The sequence below is a fragment of the Limanda limanda genome, chromosome 14 (genome assembly GCF_963576545.1).
Source record: "Limanda limanda chromosome 14, fLimLim1.1, whole genome shotgun sequence".
In the NCBI taxonomy this organism is placed as follows: domain Eukaryota; kingdom Metazoa; phylum Chordata; class Actinopteri; order Pleuronectiformes; family Pleuronectidae; genus Limanda; species Limanda limanda.
This window is the reverse complement of record NC_083649.1, coordinates 17205071-17223605: the sequence shown is the minus strand read 5'-3', so window position 1 is coordinate 17223605 and position 18535 is coordinate 17205071. Positions and strand designations below refer to the sequence as shown.

The following is an 18535-nucleotide window of genomic DNA, read 5'->3' as shown; positions in this document are numbered from 1 at the left end:
CCACGGCTACATGACCCACTTTCCCCTCGGGGATCATTAAAGTTTCATATAGTCTAATCTTTTTATAGTGTATTCAAGGAACAAAGTAGATGTTTTCGTTTGATTTATTTACACAATTGATCAGATATTCAGAGCAACCCATCAATACACTAGCATGGCATAAATACATTAACTGATGGAGGAAACAGAAATAAATCAACAACCCCCTCAAAAATATACGGTCTCCTGCCAAGAAAGACAAGGAATGTCAGTGGAATCATCAAAGACAGTGGACCTTGTATCATATCCATAATGTAGTAGGGAAAGGGTTGTTTGAGGAGTGCTCTGCATTATTTGGGCATGCTGCAATTGTCTGCTCTCAGCGCACGGCAGACACTGCAGTGGGTCGTGAAGAACAAAGCAGGGGAAAAGAAGGATCTGAGGGGGCCGCCGGGAATCGGGTAAACAAAGCCAAAACTGACCCTTATTAAATAAGAGGTCAGAACCAAGATACAGATCTGTTTCTTTGAACATATGTGAGAGCTAATAAGGTGTCTATTCCCTACCTGCAGTGTTTGAAGCATGCACATGACAGCCTCCATGTTGACAATGTTCAAAAATGAAAAAGAGGAAAGACAGCTGATTGAGACAGGTTAGTTCGAAGACATTCTAGGTACTGGTTGCAAGTCGGCAACTCAGCATTTTCCCGCAGATTCTCCTGGACGATCACAAAGAGTTAGCAGGCCAGATGGAATAAGTAATCTCATCATTGTGTTGCCCCCAGATGTCTCCTTCCAATTGGATGTGCCACAAATACCCCCGCATGGGATGAATCCTTCTCAAATGTCCAACACGTCACTGGTGCTTTTCAGTTTTAGGGAATTGGCTCTACCCCGAGCACCGTTTAAACATCTGAGGTCTTTACCCAGTCCATGGAGGTGAGCCCAGACATCCGGCTTTCACTTGTAACTGCTGTCTTAATCTTTCACACTTGCTCGCAATCACAGAAGCCAGTTGTACGTTTTTTTTAAAGTTCCCCTTCCGCCGCTGATTACAGTGAGTGAAGGTGATTATCTCTATACCCCGGCTCAAAACAGCTCAGGCATGACCTCATCTCCTCTTTTGACCTCTCGGACAGTTTTCTGGAATTTCAGCAAGGACAGCCTCTCAGTGGTTTTATCAAACTCTTCCCACCAAAGAAAATCTGAAGCACATGCCATTGAGTGATGCCTGCGGAGGAACTCGTCGGAGAGCGTGTGGTGGCCCAGGCCTGAAACTGTTGGGCTCAAGTAAGGCTCAGCTCAATAAAGCAAATATCAGTCAACACGTGGACTCATCAGAGCAGGTTAAGGTTCATGGTGCATTGCCAGGAAGGCCCTTGGAAGACGGTGGCGTTTGCAGATTCATCACTGGCAAAAAACTGTAAAGATGCTGAAAGTAAATATATGGTGCCTGACAGATTTGACATAAATTTGTCTTTTGAGGCCTGTGGCACCATGGCAACAGTCCTCGGAGTACAACTGCTGACATCAACTCATGTCAGTTCAACCCTAAATGGGAATCTTTTCATCATGAGAGAAAAGGAAAAGAAACATGGATATCCTGGCACGCCTGTGGTAGCACAAGCTCTTTTTTTTCTTTGTCTCTAATCAAGCAGATTCAAAGGTTAATGTTGAGAAACTGTTCAAGATGCAAATATCTGGACTGGAAATTGTGTCTTTGATTTAAATGTCTTCCTGCACACATCCCACAAGAGTAATACTGGTCCACTCCATAAAAACTGTCCACTCAAGTATTTATGGAGCCATACCATCCAATACAGCCACAGATGACCTGTAATAGATCAACTGAAAGGTAAGAATGCCTATGAATGTATCCCCATTACTGCGTCTGAAAAACAAAGTATCTGCCAGGCTTGAGGAGCACACAGAAATACCAAAAATATTGTTTTCTGTAACAAGATTGTCTTGTGTTGGCCACCCAGCTTGAAACAGACATCACTGGGCAGTATCTCTCTGAAGGCCCTGCAAAGACTTTCCCTCTGCTCTACAGGCCTATGTGCACAATAAGCACAGCACCGCAGATATGGCCACTGGGCATTAAAAAAAAAAAGCATATGTGGGGGAATTGTTTTGTCAGCAACTGTCTGCATGGATATTGCCTTATACTGTATACATTTGTGGATTTATGATGTATGATTAAAGCAGATTCCAATATGGTGTTAATATTTTTAATTTACTTTATATTTAGCAAGCAGTGCGGCAGCTGAATCATCTCAAATCTTGAAATGGAGAATGGTTGGAATCAACACGTACTGTATATCCATTGATTTTTTTATCTGTATTAGATTATTTAAAAAAGAAGCAACTTCGATTTATTTGTCCTGGATTCTTTCCTACCATGTGCTCACAGTATTGCCCGTCCAGTCTTAAACTCAAAAGACTTGCACTTTTCAGCTAAAGTAAAAAGAAATATATGGAGCACTACTATTTTTCTACAAAGCTTGCAATGGTCTTGTCCTGTCAACTCAGACGTGTCAACAGTTTAAGATTAGGTCTTGACCTGCTATCAATCATTTTGAAACTAATTTAAAATCCCACCTTGTCACTCTTAATCCAGCTGTATTCATCGTTATGATTCTGTTGATTATCTCTTTTAATTTTCTTTTGTGTGGCTTTTAGCGGATCTTCTCTTCCTCTTACAGTGGTTTTGCTTTCTAATTATCCATATTCGTATCTGCATTTATACATACTGTTTTCATCCATTATTGTTTTTTTACCATTTTTAAAAGCAATTTTGGCTCAGATTGTTTTTAACATGCTATTTACACAAATATGACTTGACATGGGCTTTGTGTCCCAGGGGGGCTGTCACTGCAGGGGTTTTAATCTTTGATTTGCAAATTCATATCTGGAAGCTTAATTATGAGTCAAATTTAAAAAAGGCTTTACAAACCAAATGTTGGACACAAATTGGGTGATGCTGTGCAATTTCTCTGGCCTTTTCTTATCAAACACCATTTTATCATGGTTGTCAGAATTCGCTAACAGGCTTATTATCCCAGTTAGATATCATTTGCACATCTTGTCGTGCACGTAGGCCCGTGGTGCATGTGCACGCTTCTTGAATGGCCACTTGTTTCTGTGGCTAATGGAAGGCGGGTTCATCCGGAGCGCATAGATGTAAATGTGTGGGTGTGTGTGTGTGTGTGCTTTCCAAGGTAAAGGTGGTTTAGTTAATGGTTTCTAAATTGGGATGTGCTCGGTGTGTTGGAGGCTGAATCGAATACACTGGCGCATCCCGGCGGTTGCCTAGTAACGCCCCGGCAGTGGGCGCCGCGCACAGAGAGCTCCGAGGTGGGCGCTCCGTGCAAACCGCTGGACGCTCCTGACCTTGGCGTCGTGAATGCGCAAAGCACACGGAGCGTGCAAAGCGGCAGATAAAGAGTAAAAGATCCGTGCGTTTGATAGCGACACCGGGAGGGGGGGGCGGGGGACATTTCACACACACACACACAGCCACAGAGAGAGAGAGAGAGAGAGGGAGAGAGAGAGAGATCTAGAGAGAGAGAGAGAGAGAGAGAGAGAGAGAGAGAGCGAGAGAGAGAGAGAGAGACGGTGTCTTTGTAACGGGACGCACTGGATCGGCACGGCACAGCCATGGAGGAAATCTCGACATGGAGCGCGGGTCAGACTCTTCTGTGAATGCAGGTGAGTGAAGGAGGATTTTGATTCTGATCCGCGGGATGAATCTTTGTGTTGTGACCGATCACTGATTCCCTTAACCCCCCCCCCCTGGTTTATGGCATGCGATTGCTCTGCTCGGGGATTTGTGCATCTGCTGGCTCGCATGTATATTTACCCCCTATTTTTATCCAATATTATAGCGTCCCCCCACTCCCTCACCCATCCACACACACACACCCACACACACACTACACACACACACTACACACACACACTACACACACACACTACACACACACACACACACACTACACACACACACACACACACACACTACAGCGGTGTGTATCGATGCTATCTGGTATGTGTCTCTGTATCCTTGCATTTCGTTTTCCAAAGCACCGGCCATCGTGTGGAGGAGTGCACTACACACCTGCACCGTTTTCTATGCATCAATCCCCCCCCCCCCCCCCCCCCCCCCCGACCCCCTCCCTTTCATTGCACTGCTAAATTATAAGGGGACATATTTGGGGCGGGGGGGAGGGAGGGAGGAAGGGCCACTAAAGAAGAAAGAAACGTGTTTGATCCGCTACGAGTCGAATTACAAGGGCATCGGGAGTGTGTCTGAGCCCCCCCCCTCCCCTCTCTCTCGATCCAATGCTTTCATGTCGTGGGGCCGCCCGGGGCTATACCAGAGTCTGATCAATACTGTTGTCCTAGAGATTTTTTTATTACTACCGAATTGGTGTTGAATTTGTGTGCCTGTCAATGGTGTAGGTGTAGAGATAGTAATGGTGGGAGTGATTACAGCAATCATTCTAATGGGTCTCTAAGTGGGATCAAGACAGTCCAGTGGGAATTAAGAGTATTTGGGCGCATGCAGGGAAACCCAGCAGACCATCAGAACATCTTACATGGTGCAGAGTTGTCCTGTGTTAGATGTTTAACACATGCAGGACATCTTCGCTCTTGAACATATCACTCACTCAATATGGGCGAAAAAAGTCAATCTTACCCATGATTTTTCCTCGTAGTGTATCAAACTTGCCTGAGTGATGGCTCGGTTGGTATCGCATGGCCCATTTGGTTGGAGCCATAAAGCTTTTATCCACGTCTGTCCCATCACAGACCATAAGTTGGAAAAAGAGTACTCTGCAGTCCCAGCAGTGCTCGGCTGCCTCGACTGTCTGCAGCAGAAGAAGTAGAAGAAAATGAAAAACTGTATATCAGAGGCAGCCTTTTAGAATCTGCCTCAGCTCGGCTCCAGTAAATTGAATTACATGTTTGACTTGATGGCAAAATAGCACAGATATGCTAATGAGGTGATGCATTGATGCTAATATCGTCAATCCATGTGTAATTTAAAAGGAAGTGCCGCTCATTTTAAGAATTCATATCAACGCTTTGATCTACAGCAGCTGCCTTTTTTCTTTTTCTTTTTTTTATACTGCCAGGGCTGCTTCTAAAGCCAGAGACAACTAACCTAGTCTGACTGGTGATGCCAGTTTTGCCTCCAAATGGAATCCGAGTGATGTATCATCAGTGTCAATTCAGGACCAGAGGATCTGCCCCACTGCACGGAAAGAAATTCAGGTTTTCTGTCTTTTCCATTTTATTGTCATGGGTGCTGTACATCATTGTCGTATAACAGATGGAGATGGAACGCGTCCTGTCCTTTTTTTTGGAGTTAATTAATACTGACAACGCTGGCCTCGGGCAGAGATGTACAATATTTCTCAAATAAACCTCTGTGATGTTACTTTTCTGACAGTATTATCTGTCTGATTTGGCTTGAAGAATTGACAAACTGATGACGTCCAGAGCAGGTAATGGGAATCAGAGAAGGAGCCGCCTGTATTTGTGTTTACCTTTCCTGCTGTTTTACCCGAAACGTTGCAAGGAGAGAGGAGAAAAGCCAATGCCCCAGCCACGTCTGCGGTTAATTAGTTTCTCACCCTCGCAGGCAGGTATCGTCTCCCGTCTCAACAGATAGCCTCATCCGATGGGAAGAGAGATGTTGTGGCTGCGGTGTCTCACAACGCTTGGGGGTAGTAGCCATCGATAAATCTGATTAGGTTAACAAGCTTGTTTTTGCTTTGTTCACCGACGAGTCAGTGAGAACCTTGTGTTGAGCATATTAAACTTACACTGCTGTCCTGGACTAAAAGGAGTGAGACGTGATGCATTTTGGATTAAGGTGTTAATTGGAAGAAGCACGATACAGTTTGCTCTCTGTGGGCTTATGACTTATAATTTGCAAATCTAATTAAAGGTGCATTCTGCTGTTGACTAATGAAGTTGACGGAGAAGCTATATGGTGACTGTCGCTGGGTTTAAATTTATTTTGTGCATGCAAAGGGAAGGAAAGGGGAGTTCTACTACTTGGAAATACAGAGAATTGGGGACTCAGTCATGGCTTCCATTAAAAGATCCTTTTCCTCTTGATACTGAACTCAAATGGTCTATTGTTGCCTATAAGTCTGCCCCTAGTCTTTCAGTTAACCTACGATTACTCTGCTTTATGGGGAGGGCTCGGTGCTATAGTGTGGTCCCGCCAGACATGTTTGGTCTGGGGATGTTCAACACTTCCATTATACCCCTTCGAGTGTGTTGCTGACAGTGTTGCTCGGATGTAAGACACACAAGAGTATCACACGCATCAGAAATGTCGTTCCCACCAAGTGTGTATTTTTAATCGCTCTTGAATGCGTCTTAAAGGTTTATCTCCGCTGTTCACTTTGTTGCTTTTACATAAGAGAAGGGGCGCTTAACACCTTTTATCCTGAGACGCTTTCGCAGCCTCACTCCAACATCACAGAAGATGGGTTTTTATTTCCAGATTCCACCCATCGCCTCCTCCTCCTCCTCCTCCACTGATACACAGATATCCAGTGATTTGTAGATGTAAAAGCATTAATTTACTCTTTCATGCCAGCACTTTGTCCCAAAAGGTTATTAGCTTTAAAGTGTTCCAGTGGATCCGGCATACTGATATTAAGCTGATTTCAAAATGTGTTTTATAAGCCCCAAGATACAGAAGGATTATGTTTTAAAAATGAAACCTTAGTCAATAGTGTGATGTTTCTTTGATGACCATGTTCTGTTTCTTTCAGATCTGTGTGCACTGAAATGAAAAGTGGAAGTGGAGGTGGTCCATACCTGGCTGACGTGTATTTGGATTTGATAAGCATCAGAGTCAAAGGCTGTGAGTGATGTCTGTCCACTGACCGGGTCGGTGCAGCCGGACTGACCAGACAACACAGTGTGCGTTTGTGTTGTGCAAAGTGCACCGTCTCGCCCAGACCATGTGGCTGGCTACATTTAGAGACCATCTGTTGCCTGCACACCTGCCACACCAGCAAGGGACTGTAACCATCACCCACTGTGCTCTTCTTTGGTGGATATTATGCTCCTGCTGGTCGTTCACCAAGGCGACAAGCCAGAAATTCTACCCGACGGTCACCACCCAGTTCGGGAAGCTGCGGGGCCTCCGGGTGCCCGTGCCCAGCGAGGTGCTCCGGCCCGTGGATCAGTACCTGGGCGTCCCCTATGCCGCTCCTCCCGTGGGTGAAAAGCGCTTCATGCCGCCAGAGCAGCCGTCCTCTTGGTCAGGTATCAAGAACGCCACCCACTTCATGCCCGTGTGCCCTCAGAACATCCACAACACCGTGCCAGAGATCATGATGCCCATCTGGTTCACCTACAACCTGGACACAGTAGCCACATACATTCAGGATCAGAGCGAGGACTGTTTGTATCTAAACATCTACGCTCCGACAGAGGATGGTGAGTTGGCGTGGGAGACCGGACAGCAATGGCTTTCCATGTCCATGATTTTGCCCTGTGATCGTCATCTATTGCATGCGTGTGACCACTGCTCTTGTCATTGCTGCCACCAAATGCATTTATCCATCCGAAGCAAACATCATCGTGGGACTCACATGTTGTATTCATCATATTCCATTTGAAATAGCAATCATGTTCCCGTTGATAAGTCATATCTTGCCCGTCGGGGCAAATGGAGACACTGTCCTGACGCCACTGAGAGTCAGAGAGGCGTAAATAAATGTGTTTCTTGTCTTCTCACTAATAGACACCCAGTAAGATATTGCTGAGCTAAGGTGTTGTTCAAGTATTGGTCCACCTAAACTAAGCAATCAATTTAACAGCTTGTAAAATGATGATCCCAGCACATTGGGCTGTCACCTCGGGGCATCGAAGGTATTCATGAAGGATTACGTAGGAGATCTATTAAGTGCCACCTTTAAAATGTTTGTTAAAAATGTTACTTTCTTACGAGTCACTGCTCTGCCAATTAGTGAGAAGTCACCTGTCTGTCGCTGGCTGAATCCTTCTCCTTTTTTTTTGCATCCATCTCGTCTGTGAAATGAACCAGCAAGTGTATTTGTGTGAGTCTGCTCTGGGTGTGTAGATTAGCAGAACAATGTTATCACACAGTAATGCTGTATCTTCTCTAAATCTGCTGTTGGCAAAACAGATTTCTGTAATGCAGGTTACTTCAGTGCGCCAATTGAACATGGCTCCTGAGAATACGCTGCCATCCTCTCTGGCATTCAGCGTGATACAGAGCGTTTAGCATTCACAGTATAACCGTGTTCTGCTTGTGTATGTAACGCGCCACTGTGGCGTGTGGCTCTTTTTTGCTACGGTAGCATAGCAACAACCGATAAACAGCCTGCTTGAGAGGTAGCTGTCCAAAATGGTGCAGCCCACGTTTTATAAAAAGCCCCAAGTCTGAGTGCTGCCCAAAGGCCCTTGTCACCTGGCACACACACACACACACACACACACACACACACACACACACACACACACACACACACACACACACACACACAAACACACACACACACACACACACACACACACACACACACAGACAGGTTAATTAAATTTCACATTTGTATTCATACTACAAAGGACCGAACTCAACCAATTGGTTCCTAACATTTATTTCAATTTCTTTAGACTTTGTCATTGTTTATTTAAATGCACCCCAGGCATTATGTGGTTTCATTCGTTAAGTTTCACTGATGTGAAACCTTTGCTGTTTTCACTTTTGCCTATTACCAGTGGTCACTTTGTTTGCAATGTCAAATCAAAGAGTGTTTCAGAAATTACCCCCATTTAATAATTATTTTTGTGGTTTGATGCTCCGCTCGAGTCGGAGCTTATTAATTATTAATTTATTAACCATATAATGTATATCTTCAATAATTACCCTGAAGTGGTTTACATGACAGTGTGTTTAAATACACACTTGTACAGAGAAGAAAATTTAACCAAGAAAGATGTATTGCCTGAAACAGAACTGAGACAGCTGGGTCAATGTAACGATAGAGATAACCAACCATTCAAACATAACAGCACAACATGAATATGTGCACATTAAAGTATAATCAATGAATTAAGATAATTTAAATATGTCCAAGTTCAATTTTCTGCAACTTACTGATACATTGTAAATGTTTTAAACATAACATTATCATCGTAACGCCACAGCCTACAATTCATATTCGACACAGACATTAAGGAACATGCTTGTTTGGTACAGACCCTTGCAATATAAATTACATCATCGAGCAAAAATGACCATTCCTACTAAAATCATGAATTGTATCAACTCAATAGCTGTCAAAATAATCGCAATGAATGTTTTTGCATATCGTTAAGCCCTATAGTTCATAAACATTATGCCATTTAGTAAAAATAATTAACTAAGAACATGACCTTGGTTCCTTGCATCAAGCAGAACAACAGATCTTACTATCTTGTAACTCTACTCTTACTTATAATACAATTGTGTGTAACTGTGTCATACATATCGAAAGATTTTACATATTGTCATCTACATCGTGCAGAGGAAGAGTGCAACACTGCATGTAAATGGGAGGAATTTATTTTTTCCTATAATTTATGGATCCCTTTTCTCCTGATCCTGCCAGTGTGATTGGACTGTACATTAGATACGAAGCACAGTCAACCCTGCAATTTTCAATTCTTCATCTTTTTTTTCTCCTTATGTGAATCCCAGGGAGCCAACACAAGAAAAAGGGGGCGGCTTTCTCACATGCTGAGACTCATATATCCGAAGGTATTTTTTTAAGAGCTCAAAGTCTTGCTGCATGGATTTTTTTTGTAGTTTGAATGTGGGGGATGAAGATCTTTCAATTCTTATAGTTTTTACTTTCCTGAAGAACCATGGGGGGAGTCTTATTTTGAGGGGAATAAGGAAAATGTTGTTATACATTTGCTTTTTCTGCACATCATGTCCTGAACTGAGCTCTGGTGCGACGCTCTCAATAAGTGCTTCATCTCCTCTGCTATGCACAATGATCCAGAGATTGCATTATCTACTTATCTGTCTTACAGTCCCTTTAAAAGCCAGTCATTATTCTCTGTAACCAATTGGTCTGAAAACCTGAAACATTGATTTTTGTATTTCTGTTGAAGAAAATCTGCAATTCCTATTCTAGGGTTATGCAACAGCTTCAGTTCAAGCCTACACATATAAAAGGTTTTTTTTATGCTTGTGCGTGCAAATGTACCCATGGTGGGACTAATAACGATTATCTAATCTTATCTCATATCACAAGTTGAAATGTCAAATTTGGCCCTTTTCAGATCAAACGACGATTCAGATAAACAGGCTTTTTATCTCTTCCTCTCTCTAACCCAGAGAGTTTTAGATATTGAGTTCAGTGCTTTACATACACTGTCAAAGTGTTGAAGGTCATTATATTTGACAATTTCATTCCCTTGTCAAGAGTGTATATATCATGCATTTTCTGAATGTCATCACAGCCTCCAAACCACAGGCCTACCACTGCTTCTAAGCATCTTTTCTGAGCAGTCTTTACCCATACCTCCCACCTAGGATCCCGGGGATATAAAGTTTTAGTCACTGTGCTTCATTAATTCTCCATTTCATTACTGTTGCCTCTGCAGTTGTTTGCTCAGCGTGTGTGTGTTTGTGTGTGTGTGTGTGTGTGTTTGTATTGACGTTGCAGATATAAGGGACTCCGAAGCTCGACCTGTGATGGTCTACATCCACGGAGGCTCCTATATGGAGGGCACTGGGAACATGATGGACGGCAGCGTACTGGCCAGTTACGGGAATGTTGTCGTCGTCACGCTCAACTACAGAATTGGAATATTAGGTGATTACAAGCATCTCTGTGTGGTAACCTTTAATGGTGTTTGAAATGGGGTATTTGGCCGTGTTTAATATGGGAGAATAAACAGTCATAATGGTAATTAATTTCCTCTTGTGGTGCTGTTATTAACCCACAAGCAGAAGTAGACGAATGACATAAATATATGAACAAGCATGAGAAAGTGTCACTGATATATTGGTACAAAAGCTTTATTTGCATAAAATGTTGTCGTCAGACGGAAGGCGACGTAAATACTCATCCTGACTTGTCCTTGCTGCGTGCAAGCTGTGAAAACACAATCTATCTCTCCTTACATGGATTTATCTAATCTGTACAACATTATCAGTCTTTGCCATTTTTGAAAGAAACATGATTTAAATACAGTGTGGAGGTCTGCAGCATTCACAAGGTCAATGTGTGTTTAACATTCAAAATGGTGTGTTTTGTAGATGCGACTAGACAAGGCAATAAGGAACAGCGTCACTTGTGAGAGCCCCTGACCTCTGTGCGGTTTTATGAAATTCATTTAAAGAAATGGTGAAGTGGAAGATTTATTTATGAAAGCATGCTGAATGTGATGAAGTCACTTTTTGCCAGGAGAGGAGGAGAGCAGATTTGATGAGCAGAGCGCTAATCACTTCCTGAGGGGGCCTCTCAGGCGTTGAGGCTATTACAAGGAGTCGACTAAAGTATTGGAGACACTGTGGGAGAGAGCAAGGGCATATTTGTACCCGAGGGGAAGCGGTGTCAGTTCTTTCAGATACCCTGCTGGGCTCTAACTTTTAGATCAAAGCTATGGAATATACTGTCGATCTCTCTTTATGAACTAGCTCTCTGTGTACCTCAGGCTTCCTCAGCACGGGTGACCAGGCAGCAAAGGGAAACTACGGGCTCCTGGACCAGATTCAAGCTCTGCGCTGGATCAGTAAGAACATTGGTTACTTTGGAGGAGACCCGGGCCGCATCACAGTGTTTGGATCAGGGATTGGTGCATCCTGCGTCAGTCTGCTGACATTGTCCCACCACTCAGAGGGTAAAAACCACTGCCATTTAGCATTTATGTTATCTTTGACACTCATAATTAATGCGACTTAATGCACCACAATGTCATCACCCACATTAACATTAACATTTATCATTTTTAATCGTTCATTTGTAGTTTTGTTCTTTGTTTCGGGCGCAGCTCTAAGGAGATTAAGTGTTATGATAGGAATAGGGTAAAAGGAGTATTCGTTTAGTAAGTGATTGCTTTTGTTCCCCTGTACTCAGTCTAATCAGCCTAAAAGCTTTGCCTCTTAAAATGTGAAGCTCTTAAAGAAGCCCACTGGCATTATAAAGTTTTCAGCATGTCATCACGCTCACCTGTCTCTATCGTTTTGAACCGTTACCACTGATTAAGTTTTGGTGTCACATATTTTCGAACCTTGTTTATCCATCTGCACTGTCAAGTGTAGAAACTTTAACGATTATGCTGTTTTACCCAAGGCTAGGTCGGTGTGAGGATGGAGCAGGACCAGATAGAAATTCTGAATATGTCTTCTGTATTTTAATATGTATAATGTGTATAGAAACTAGAATGGCACTCAGTAGAGCACGTTCCTCCGCCGAAGCCGAACAGCCCCTTATGAACCAAATTACCCACACTGATAAATATCAGTCATCTAAATATGCCAGATATTTCTTCTATCAATATCCTAAATTATTCTCTGAGAAATCATTGAAATGTTAAAAAATCTTACAAAGCCAAAGAAAGAGAAAATAAATTGCAGAATCTGCCCCCTGATCCAGAGCCGCACAAAAAATTCAAAGGCTTTTTCCCTTATCCATACTCTAACCTTCAACTAATGTTTGTGGTAATCCATCTGGAAGATTTTGCGTAATCGCGCTAACAAACAGACAAACAAACAAATGAAAGCATATCCTGCTTGATGTTATTCAGGATACAATATCCAGTGGGGACTGACATCCTCTGAAAAATAGAAATACAATTTGCTGACCGCTGAGAGAATCAAAGGTGTGTATTTCAACAGTGGTGGCCCACTAAGAACCGAACGTCTTTGTGGTATTACTGCCCTGGTCCACCTATGAACCACAAGAAGGGCAGAAATCCTGTGTATGTATCAATGCCAGGGAGGCTGCAGCAAATGTCCATTGTGAGGTTTGTATTTGATGCTCCAACTCGGGCTGAGGCGAATGCTCAAAGATCTTCAGCTGTCTTTGAAGTAAATAGCTATAGCTGCTGCTGCTGCTGCCCTAAAAATAAATGAAATAAATGACAGCTAAGGAGGGAGAAAGTGACATTGTCCTTGCACTTTATTTTTATTTTACCCAGCGACTGGAATGCCTTAACCTCAGCAGAGTATTATTGAGTTGATACATATCGTGTGTCGTTTCTGGTTCGGATAGAGAATCCCTAGAGACAGAGGTGACACACTGCATATAAACAAAATCCAAGCGAGCGGCATGTTGACTGTATCAACACTGAAGGATTGGGGTTACTGCGTATATCCAGTTCCCTGCACAGACCCCCCCTCCACCGCACGCTTCACATCAGCAGTGTTATACGTGTAAGCCGTTAGACACACAGTTTTAATGATTCTACAATTACTGTACACCTGTCAGTAGCTGGTGTAGGGAAACCTGCCTCTGCACCTCTGCACTGACACAAGTGATCATTAATTCACTCTCATCTTCATAGCAATGACACAACATCAAACAAATGAGAGGATCAACTGAGTCTGTGTCTTTTTTTGTTGCTTTTTTACATCATTATTAGAACAATGGAAGGCATCAACATCCCATTAGTGTTCATTTCCTCCACCAGCAGCTTCTCTTTAACTATCTGGCTTGTTCACTTATTGTGTTTCTTTATTTCGGTATCCTCCAGTATCCTCTATGTGGCTGAGATTTTTATTGTTAACAGCATTTAGGAGAATAATTTGCTGCGACACATCCACAATGCTCCTAACAACAATCATTTGGTGAGCTCAAGTAGTAACCATAATTTTCTGGGCATTTGTCCATCTGTCTTCTTGTTCTGAATGTCGTCCTCCAAGGTTTGTTCCACAGAGCCATCATCCAGAGCGGTTCAGCCCTGTCCAGCTGGGCCGTCAACTACCAGCCGGTCAAGTACACTCGCATGCTGGCCGAGAGGGTTGGCTGCAACGTGCTCGACACCGTGGACATGGTCTCCTGCCTGCAGAAGAAGAGTGCCAAGGAGCTGGTGGAGCAAGACATCCAGCCCGCGCGATACCGCGTGGCTTTCGGCCCGGTCATCGACGGAGACGTCATCCCGGACGACCCCGAGATCCTGATGGAGCAGGGCGAGTTCCTCAACTACGACATAATGCTGGGGGTCAACCAGGGGGAAGGCCTGCGCTTTGTGGAGAACGTGATGGACATGGAGGACGGCGTGTCCGGCAGCGACTTTGACTTTGCCGTGTCAGACTTTGTGGACAGTTTATACGGCTACCCAGAAGGAAAGGACACGCTGAGGGAGACCATTAAATTCATGTACACAGACTGGGCTGACAAGGACAACCCGGAGACCAGGAGGAAGACCCTGGTGGCTCTCTTCACTGACCACCAGTGGGTGGAGCCCTCGGTGGTGACGGCCGACCTGCACGCCCGCTACGGCTCGCCTACGTACTTCTACGCCTTCTACCACCACTGCCAGAGCCTCATGAAGCCTGTGTGGTCAGACTCGGCGCACGGAGACGAGGTGCCTTACGTTTTTGGCATCCCCATGGTGGGCCCGACGGATCTGTTCCCCTGCAACTTCTCCAGGAATGACATCATGCTCAGCGCCGTGGTTATGACTTACTGGACCAACTTTGCCAAGAGTGGGTGAGTAACAGCAAATCCGGAGTTCTCATTAACACAAACACGCTGATTTCCATATAGTTAGATAGTTAGACTCTTATCCGGCAGCTCGTTTTGCATTCTCGCCGGAGGAATGTCCAGTACGTAACTTAAGTGGCCTTGCTTTGGCAGACCTGATTTGTGTTGAGATTCTAAACTCCTGTCTACATTTACCCTTCCTTTATCACCCTGATTAAAGAACTGCAGGATTCCTCCTTAAGTAGTGTCTCCTAATTAGGCGCAGTCTGAAATCCCACTTCCATGTCTTCGAGCTTTATCTTTTCTCCTTTGTTAGTTCACTCGAGCTCACACATGAAAAGTGGTGCCTCAGTTTTTTTACCAATTAACATGAATTCCTTAACAAACATCAAAAGTCTGTAGTTTGACATGTAGGTTACCTGTAGGTTATGTGTGATTCCCCCTGCTGTATCTGATAAGACACCATATGTGCTGAATGTGTAAAGGTGTACAAATCTGCACAACCATACTTCAATTCTCAAAACCGGATGCTTAAGAAAATCTGGTTATGCTTCAGTGTGTCATCACATTAGCTGAGAAAAAACTGCTGAGTTCACACAATTCTGAACAGACCATCTAATGAAAAGCTGTTTTCTCTTGAAATGCCGAGTTGTCTCTTCTTCAGAGTGTCAGTGTTGTGTTAAGCCTCTGTGAAAACTCTGCATGTGGCAAAATCTCATCACGTGGGGCCGACCTCCAGAGGGTGATGGATCTTTAAAGTCTTTACAGCTTCATTCACATAAATGTTTAAAGCAGTTCCTCGCTGTTAAACAAAAAGGTTATGTTAAAGAGGCAGTTAAGATGGACTTCATAAACCTCGTTCAACTTCACCGTCAGCTGTGATTTCAAGTGGGGTTGGTAAAGATAATCAGTGCAGACATAAATCACGCACAGTACATATCACTGCTTGTCATGCACAATATTCACATATGGTACCAAATCATAATGTCTTTATTGAAGGTACTGTATAGATTTAAGATTGGGGGAAATAAACTCTCACCGGCAGGGGTGGATCCAGGGGTGGGGCCAGGGGGCCATTGAACACTGGACACTGGCACCGCTGAAGTGGCCGTCTTGTCAGTAGTTTAAGAAAAAAATGTATACTTTATTTTAGGTTCTATCTTTTAAGCTTTTTAAAGAACACAAAGTGCTTAAACAAAGAACATTTTACCAAATATAGCTCAAAGCTTTAGAGCCAACAGTAAACAAGTAATGGCTGAAATGTGCACGTTACTGAATCAGGGATTGTTCATGGATGTTGAACAAATAATCGGTAAATTGTAAAAATTGTGGCCCCTTTATGGCCCCGCGTTTATAAAATTCCTAGAGACGCCGCTGCTCACTGGGAAGATTTATTTCCCTTCTGGCTTAATTTGGTTGAAGAGAGAGAAAAACAGTGTAAAAATATATTTCCTTGTATCCATCTGAAGGTTTCTTTTAAGTGCCTGAAAGCACTGCCTTTTAATCGAAATGAGACTTATTCAGGTTTTGTTTTCCAGTTTTCAGTGAGAAGAGTTTGATATTCAAGACAAGCTTTGATCTGATGTTGACCTGATATCACACCATCACTGACTCAGGGCTGTTAAAAGTGCAACTGAGTCAAACCCTGCAGCTCTCCTGACAGTTTTCTTTACAATTTGTTACACAGCAGCAGAGATTTGTGGCGTGTTTTTTGATGAAAACTGAATCATACATGCGTCTCTCTGTGGTGGAGGACTCCGCTGCTGCCTCCATATTGAACTGATTGACTCGAGCAGGAGTTTGCACAGCACAGGCCGCTGTAGGCAGTCGTGTCAGTGTGTAGTAATGAAGGAATGCTGAGCCCTTGAGGAGAGATGATGATATTACACATTGTGTTGTCCTCCTTATATAGGTGACATTTCCATATGTATTAGAAATGCTATAGCTTAGAAATGTGGCTAAAATGGAAATTTTCTGATAACAAAATATTTTATAATATGGCAAAACCATTTGATAATTTAATTTGGACAAGAAAATGTCCGCATCAATAGCTCGATAAGATCCCATCATGACAATATATGACTCTGCTGAAAAACAAGTTATCAGTACTCTTCTAAGTTTTTTTCTATGATGTGTCCGCAGGGATCCTAACAAGCCGGTGCCACAGGACACCAAGTTCATCCACACCAAGGCCAACCGCTTCGAGGAGGTGGCCTGGTCAAAGTACGACCCCTACGATCAACTCTACTTGCACATTGGCCTAAAGCCGCGGATCCGTGATCACTACCGTGCCACCAAGGTGGCCTTCTGGAAACACCTGGTGCCTCACCTCTACAACCTCCACGACATGTTCCATTACTCATCCACCACCACCAAGGTCACCCCGCTGGATCCTACCCAGTCCAATGGCAAGAGGTCCGGCAGCACGGGACGTCCGCCTGTCTCCACTTCCCACGGTGACGGCGACGCAGGGAGGGAGATGGGCCCTCTGATCATGCCCAACCCGAGAGATTACTCCACGGAGCTCAGCGTCACCATCGCTGTCGGGGCGTCGCTGCTCTTCCTCAACGTCCTGGCCTTCGCAGCTCTCTACTACCGCAAGGATAAACGCAGTCGGCAGGACACGTCCCAGCAGCCCAGTCCCCAGCGCGACAGCAAAGGCAACAACGTGGGCCACACCAACACTGTGGACGAGACCCTGTCGTCAAGGAACCAGTGCGAGGCCCTTCACAATCCTCTCCACGTTTCGCCCAGCATGGACTACTCGCTCACCCAGCACCGCTCGCCTGATGACATCCCTCTGATGACCCCAAACAACATCACCATGATCCCCAACTCCCTGATGGGCCTCTCCAACATGAGTCCGTACAGCACCTTCCCGGCCGGTTACAGCTCTGCGGGCCTGCCCAGCACCCACTCCACCACCCGGGTATAACCTGGGTAAGGAGACGGAGATGGGAGACGAAGCGACATACGTAAAACGTGGAAATGTAAAGCTGTATTTAGGGTGTGTAGGTCAAATAGGATTGAATATGTTCGTTCTGTCTTTTCCAACGGTGTAAAAGCGCCGACATCCTGCCTTTGCTCTCTCATGATAGGAAGTCTAACTGCAGAGTCATTTTATAATACTCATTTTAAAAGGCAGTCAAAAAGAAAAAAAAAGTGCATTTCATTTTCCACGTTGGCTTTTTTGGAACTTTACATAGCAAGAACTTAGTATAATGTTTATACAGTTGGATTTGTATGGGAAGCTTTTTCTTACTCTGTGATATCTATTTTGATCTCGAGGAACAAAGTGACAATTACAACTTGTGGTGGACAGAGATGAGATCTGGGGAAAAGCCAAAAAAAGCGGTATTATTATTATTATTATTGTTATTATTATGATGACTATTATCGAGCTATTTTATACATATTTCTCATGGTTTCATTGCTTATTATGACAATGTATTTTTATTGTTATTACTTTCAAATGCCTTGTAACTCGCTCACACTAGAAATGGGGATTCATAATAATGGATTGAGATTTTACTGGTCGCACATGTGGTAAAAAAAAAAATCCAGTTCATCCAGAGTATTTCTCTCTGGTGGTGCAAACATATAGCACCTCTGTGTGTGACTGCGTGCATGTGTGTGTGTGTGAGTGTGTGTATGCGTGTGGGGCCGAGGGGTGTGCTTAAAAAATGTAAATTAGGCATTGTATGAAATTTACCATTCAGGTTTGCATATGTAGTGTTGTGTAATCTATTGTAGTCCATTTGAGTATCCTACCTATACTTTTGTTTCACGTGTCCATGACTTTTTCTTTTAAACATTGCAGGACTATATCTAATGCTTCACTATAAAAAGAGA

At 43.7% G+C, this 18535-nt stretch overlaps 1 protein-coding gene across 7 annotated transcripts; it reads left to right on the top strand.

Moving 5' to 3' along the window:
- The first annotated feature begins 244 nt into the window (after positions 1–244).
- On the top strand, positions 245–17618 carry nlgn3b (neuroligin 3b). 7 transcript variants are annotated; one of them, XM_061086035.1, is made up of 6 exons: positions 245–277; positions 7109–7451; positions 10697–10846; positions 11691–11876; positions 13900–14689; positions 16826–17618. In XM_061086035.1, the coding sequence occupies exons 1-6, from the start codon at positions 245–247 to the stop codon at positions 17616–17618; spliced, it is 2295 nt and encodes a 764-aa protein (XP_060942018.1). The 7 variants fall into 7 exon arrangements, with proteins under 7 accessions (XP_060942018.1, XP_060942016.1, XP_060942017.1 ...); XM_061086033.1 differs by lacking the exon at positions 245–277 and adding an exon at positions 9721–9780 and having other exon boundaries at positions 6971–7451; XM_061086034.1 differs by lacking the exon at positions 245–277 and having other exon boundaries at positions 6971–7451.
- Positions 17619–18535: the final 917 nt, after the last annotated feature.